The 6778-nt window shown below is 31.8% G+C and overlaps 1 protein-coding gene across 1 annotated transcript; it reads left to right on the top strand.

Moving 5' to 3' along the window:
* The first annotated feature begins 3533 nt into the window (after nucleotides 1-3533).
* LOC145167203 (glyceraldehyde-3-phosphate dehydrogenase, cytosolic) lies at nucleotides 3534-6383 on the top strand. Its single transcript, XM_079086316.1, has 11 exons — nucleotides 3534-3747; nucleotides 3853-3953; nucleotides 4468-4583; nucleotides 4666-4765; nucleotides 4875-5021; nucleotides 5121-5181; nucleotides 5267-5364; nucleotides 5524-5666; nucleotides 5760-5843; nucleotides 5984-6073; nucleotides 6167-6383. The coding sequence occupies exons 1-11, from the start codon at nucleotides 3720-3722 to the stop codon at nucleotides 6207-6209; spliced, it is 1011 nt and encodes a 336-aa protein (XP_078942442.1). The 5' UTR covers nucleotides 3534-3719; the 3' UTR covers nucleotides 6210-6383.
* The last annotated feature ends 395 nt before the right edge of the window (nucleotides 6384-6778 follow it).

Here is a 6778-nt window from a genome sequence, read left to right as displayed (position 1 = left end):
GACCCTCAATGGTTTTTACATGCTATTGGGCCTCAGTGGCCCATTATGCATTACTAGTAAGGTCCAAATAAATTATATGCGAAATGGGCCAACGCGCTTTTCGTACACTCCACAGCCTTAAATAACATACGAAATTAGTAGGGCCTAGTAGTCCTCTTCTCCTCGTCTGTTAGGATTACCTTCTCTTCAAGTGAAATAAAATTAGATCATTAATCAAGGTTAATCAAATTCATGTGGATTAAGTGAGTAATAACGGGTGACACCAATAAGTGTCGGTCGTAGTCTGTAGTTGTAATCAAAGTCTCCTAGATGGAGAGCGAGAGTTTGTGTATAAATCTATATGGGGGTGACTCCCCCAAACCTAAGCTGTTCGCTACAGTTAGACTCGGCCAGTCTAGGGTGACAAAGTCTTAAGATCAAATTTTGGTGTTCATTTGAATACCAAAACAGACGAACTAGTCATTATCATGCATGGTTATAACGACTCACGTAGAAATCCGACATCATTAATCAAGGGAAATCATTAATCAAAGGAAATCATTAATCAAGGGAAATCATTAATCAAGGGAAATCATTAATCAAAGGAAACTCATTAATCAAAGGAAACTCATTAATCAAGGGAAATCATATCCATTCGATGTAACGATTCAATAAAGCAAAAACAATCATGACTTTTTATTCGGAAGACATCGGGTTTTCCGGGGAAACCAATCTTACTCATTTGTACTTTCAAAAACTATAATGCAAAACTTCTCATTTATTCATGTTTTGAAATCATTCACGCATATACTTACTGGATCATCACAACATTTTCAAGAAAAGTTTTATTACAGAAAATATCGGATTTTCTGGGTTTTACCAATGACATAAACTACTTTACATCAAACACATTTATGAACTCACCAACATTATATATGTTGACCGTTTTCAAAATAACTTGTATTCTCAGGTAATCGTTAGACATTAGACAAGGAAGCATCCAGTGTGTTGAAAGTTTCTTTTGTAGTTGCTAATCACCAAACACTTTATATTTGGAAATCATGTAATGTAAACCTTGTACTTGATGTAAACAATGCCAGTTGTAATATGTAATGGTTGGTGATGCACGTGTTATGTTTCATATATATTCATTGTGATGATATTTCAATTTAAGTCACGCGAGCCCTCGGACGTTTCCGTCGTCTGGTTCGGGGGTGTGACATACGCCCAACGTACTAGCGGATCATCCGCTTTTCCATATTGCACGAGTACGCTGCGCGTACCCTCAAGTACGCCCAGCGTACTACCAAAATGCAAGCCTTTTTCCTCAACGGACAAATTGTGCAACTTTTGATAAAGTTAAGAGCAATAATAACAATACTAATATTGGGATGTTACACAAAATGAGTTTTTAAAAAACGTATTTGGATTAGTTTTTTAGTGGCAAATGTCAATAAGTCAATAAGTTAAAAAATGTTTGGCTGAAAATTGTATTTTATTTGTTTTTTTATTCTAATAAGATATAAATCATTTTTAAAAAGTCACAATTTGTTACTTCTTGTTCAAAGGCTAAACAAAAAAGAGTTTTAAAAGTCTTTATTAGGTATCAAAACATTTTTTTAACGACTTTTCAAGAAGTCAATGAATTTTTAGATGAACACCCAAACACCATTCTAATCTTACTCCAAATTAAAATAAAAACCATGTGTGAATACTTTCATTCTTCATTCTCATCACTAGCATGCATCGATACAAAGGCAAATGTAGTAATAATGGGGTTTAATCAATGTTTTAAAAACTGGTTCGACCGGCCGGTCGAACCAGTTGGATCGGGAACCGGGAAAGAAAACGATTCAAATATTACTGGTTTATGTCTATTTCTGAAACGGAACGAACCGGTCGTTTTTTTTTATAAAAACTCGGTTAAACCCATTAAATTAAATAAAAGCACACAGAAAAAAAATCATTTTGCATAATAAACTTTGATGGTCTTTTCCACATCTATTTATATTTTTCTAAATAAAAACATATAGTAATGTTATGAAGTGTTTTTGATGTGTTTATCTTCATCTAAAACTATATTATGTTTCTATATTATATATATATATATATATATATATATATATATATATATATATATATGTATGTGGATTGATATAAACTTAATTTTATTTGTTATTTTAATGTATTTGCGTTGATCTACAACATGTTCTTATGTGTATTTTTAAAACTATATTATGTTTCGGTATTATATATATATATATATATATATATATATATATATATATATATATATATTATGTATGTGGATTGATATAAAACTTATGGTTATTTCTTATTTTAATGTATTTGCATTGATTTACAGCATATTCTGATGCGTATTTTTTATGTTTGAACTTGTGGGCGTTAAATTATTGATTTATGTATCTATGTATGTGTAGAAAATAGGAAAAATGATGAAAGTTATAGAAACCGGTTAACCTGGCGGTTGAATCGGTTAAACTGAGAACCGATCATCATACCGATTCTACTAAAAACCGGTTTTTAATACATTGGGTTTAATTAACCGTATTATGGATATTTTTAGTTATTAACATAGATATTATAAGATATAAGTGTTTGAAATTAATAACAAATAAAATACAAAATAAATCGTATTTTTGGATTTCTCATATTCGAAATATCCTAAATTTTAAAAAATTACTATTTGAATATGAATCCGAAAAATCAGAATATCCAAAGTTTACGATAATTTGGGATTGAATTTTTGGATCGAATTTTCGGGTTCAAGTATTTTTGAACATTCTAATGAAGATGAAGGGTGGACTAGTATTTTTGAACATTGTAATGAAGAGGAATGGTGGACTGTGGGGCTTGGAGAGCTTTGAGAGGTAAATCAGCATCACAGACTCTTTCATTGCTATATACATTAAAATTAGAACTAGACGTAAGATCCATATATTATATGAGTATATTTAAAAGAAAAATTAAATTTGAAATTCTAAATATTTGAGAAATTTAAATTTATAAGAAAAGTAAGAAAAATATTGAATTATTAAATTTAAAGTGTTTTTTTCTCTTTTAAATTTAAAAATAATAATAATTTAAATAAATAAACAAAGGAAACTAATAAAACTTTAATTTAATAATTTTGAAATTATAAAGAAAATTCATTAATGAAATTAATATGTATTTATTATTATATTTAAATTTAAATATTATGTGGAATTTAATAAAATAAAAACCTATAAAATAAATTATGAAATAAAAATTAATTAAAAGTAATCAAAAAATAACATGTAACAAAATGAATTAGAATGCAAAATGTGATAAAAATATTTTTATTTATTAAAGTAGATATTATATTTATTTTATCTGTCTTTATATTAGGTAACAAGGAAAACGTAACATTTTTTTTTTCACGAACGTATTCCAAGGGGTGTAAATACTTTCATACATAAATTCCGGAGCTTAAATGTATTATCAACATAACCTGGGGGACTAATCTGAAGTTTCCGATATTCGGTAAACACGCAGGAGTGGTCTTCATCTGGAGCGAAGTTCGCGGTTTATACTCGCTTCAAAACATCCACAGCTCCGCCTTTCACTGCCATCGTTAACAGCCGCTGAATTCTCCTCCTATATGTACCTACGCATTAGCCCTACTTTGTAAAGCACCATCTCCGCCATTACCACTACGTTTCTCTTCTAATATTCTTTCAGTTCCTGAATCAGTAAGCATGGCCAAGATTAAGATTGGAATCAACGGTTAGTTTTTGATCGATTAACGTTCTCTATTACTTTTTGATCGATGCTGTTTGATTTGTTTTTGTGCAATTTTTTTTCATTCGTTCTGGTTTTGTTTCGTATCAGGATTCGGAAGAATCGGCCGTTTGGTGGCAAGAGTTGCTCTACAGAGCGATGATGTTGAACTCGTCGCCGTTAATGATCCTTTCATCACTACCGATTACATGGTGCATTTCTCGATCCTGTACAAAAAATTTCGCTCGTTTCTATTTCTATGTTGTTTGAATTTCGCAGTTGATCGCTCATCTTTACGTTTGATCCGATGATTTAATGTTTATTCGATTATAAGGTCGCCTGATTTTAATATCGTTTTGATTTGTACTTGCAATCGATCGCAATCTGGTCTGGATTATACATTTGAAAATCCTGTAAACGGATAACCTCTGATTTTGAAAATTCAAACGCAGTTTTTGAATTGATAACTCGATTTTACAGTTTCAGAAGTAAATCGTTTGACATTTCTTAAGAGATTCTAGTTTTGATGGAGGTTGTGTATCATTATTTCGCTAGAACATTCAGTGATAGCATTTGATTTCGTATGTGAATTCAAATTAACTTTCGAAACCAAAGAATCCATGATTGCTGCAATCAAACGATGCGGAAGCTAAAGAAGGCATGTAGTTTAGATGGTGAAGATGATGAATAATTGAATCACAACTCTTGTGAATTTCATTTCTCCAGATTTACATGTTCAAATACGACAGTGTTCATGGCCCATGGAAAAAGCACGAGGTCAAAGTCAAGGATTCCAAGACTCTTCTCATTGGCGAAAAGCCTATCACCGTTTTTGGCATGAAGTATCATTTCTCATTCTCCATCCTTGCACCTCACCTAACACAACACCAAATTACATTTCTAACCTTTCTCAATTGATTACAGAAACCCAGAAGAGATCCCATGGGGTGAAGCTGGAGCTGAATATGTTGTTGAATCCACTGGAGTTTTCACTGATAAGGACAAAGCTGCTGCTCATTTGAAGGTATATAGTATTATTCAATATCCATTCCATAATCTTTTCAATGCTAAATTCCTACAAGTGAAACATATATATATGTCCTGATATTTACTTTGGTTTGGTTTCTTATTAGGGAGGTGCAAAGAAGGTTGTGATTTCTGCTCCAAGTGCAAATGCTCCCATGTTTGTCATGGGTGTCAATGAGAAAGAATACAAGTCTGATATCACCATTGTTTCTAATGCTAGCTGCACAACTAACTGTCTTGCTCCACTCGCAAAGGTCAAATCCATCAAAATGTCAAATAATTTCAACATTCTTCTGGTTCCTGATGTAAAAATTGCTCCTCAAACCTTTTGCTTTTTTTTTTTTTTTAAACAGGTTATTAATGACAAATTTGGTATTGTTGAAGGCCTTATGACCACTGTTCACTCCATCACAGGTCAGTGTATACTTTTTATATAATATAGAATAATGTTGAATTATTATTTTTATTATTTTTTTAAATAGTCATGTATATCACTCAGCAACCCAGAAGACTGTTGATGGTCCATCAATGAAAGATTGGAGAGGTGGAAGAGCTGCTTCTTTCAACATCATTCCTAGCAGCACTGGAGCTGCCAAGGTATGAAAATCTCAACATATTTTTTTATCAGCTAACAGCTAGTTTTTCAGCTATCAACTGCTTCTTTAGGTATCAACTAGCTTTTCAGCTAACTGGAAACCCTATTTTTCCTTTTAAGTTAAAAAGGAAAACCGATAAATATTTTTGTTGTTTTTGAAGGCTGTGGGAAAAGTTCTTCCTGCGCTTAATGGAAAACTTACGGGCATGGCTTTCCGTGTTCCTACTGTCGATGTGTCAGTGGTTGATCTTACTGCCAGGCTGGAAAAGCCAGCCTCCTATGACGAAATCAAGGCTGCTATTAAGTAAAAAAAAAATCGAAAATTAATATTTTTTTTTTAATTTAATAATTTTACAAATGATGTAAAGTAATTAATTATTTAACTTTTTATTTTTAGGGCCGAGGCTGAAGGAAGCCTGAAGGGAATCTTGGGTTACACCGAGGATGATGTCGTGTCGACAGACTTTGTGGGTGACCAAAGGTAAAAAAGAAAAAGGTCATTTTGGTCATTTTACTAGCAGTGTTAGAATTTCATGGATTCTCTGTGTGTTGTCTAGAACACTGTGGGCCCACAAATATATTTACATTAACAAAAGCATTTTTTTTTGTGAATGGAAAAAGGTCGAGCATATTTGATGCGAAGGCTGGAATTGCACTAAACAACAACTTTGTTAAGGTTGTGTCTTGGTATGATAATGAATGGGGATATAGGTATGATTTTTAGTACTTTTAATTTTATTTTATATAATTTAGTTTTTGAAAAATCAATTTTGACTTTTTTTTTTTAATTTGTTTTTATTGTAGCAACCGTGTTGTTGATTTGATCCGTCATATGTCCAAGTCTTAGATGGGTCGGGTTGCAGTTGAAGATTGGAAATGCATACGCGGGGGATTGATTTGGCTCCATGGTTGTGGAGTTTTTAGGGAATAATTTGAGTTTTCATGTCATGTAACGATGAACTCTCTTCTTTGTGTTCTTTTTTCACAATTTTGAGTAAAAATCAGGGGTTTTGTTTTGGTATCTCTATTATAAACAATATTCAAAAAGTTATACCCTTTTTGTTAAGAAAAAATAATTAAATCTTTCACTTAACACATAAATCCCAAAAAGATAATATGTGGAGCCATCTTCATTACGTTTTATCTTTAATACATATTTTCAAATTAAATATTATTATACCATCTTTGAGAAACTAAGTGCTGAAATCGATCAAGAAAAAGTGTCGAATCAAGGCACAATTTGAAGTTACGATCAAAGTTTGGTTTGATAAAGGATGGATGATTCAAGAAAGTTTGTGTTTCAATCAAGATATATTCTTCAACCGCGTTATTGTTTATGTAAATCGTTCACCCCTCAAACACTATTGCATTAATGTGTGGAAAATTGTTACAAATGAAATGATTCAAGGTTTTGAA

This window comes from Lactuca virosa, chromosome 3 (genome assembly GCF_052849685.1).
Source record: "Lactuca virosa cultivar CGN04683 chromosome 3, Lactuca_virosa_CGN04683_v6, whole genome shotgun sequence".
In the NCBI taxonomy this organism is placed as follows: domain Eukaryota; kingdom Viridiplantae; phylum Streptophyta; class Magnoliopsida; order Asterales; family Asteraceae; genus Lactuca; species Lactuca virosa.
This window is presented reverse-complemented; position numbering and strand designations above follow the sequence as displayed.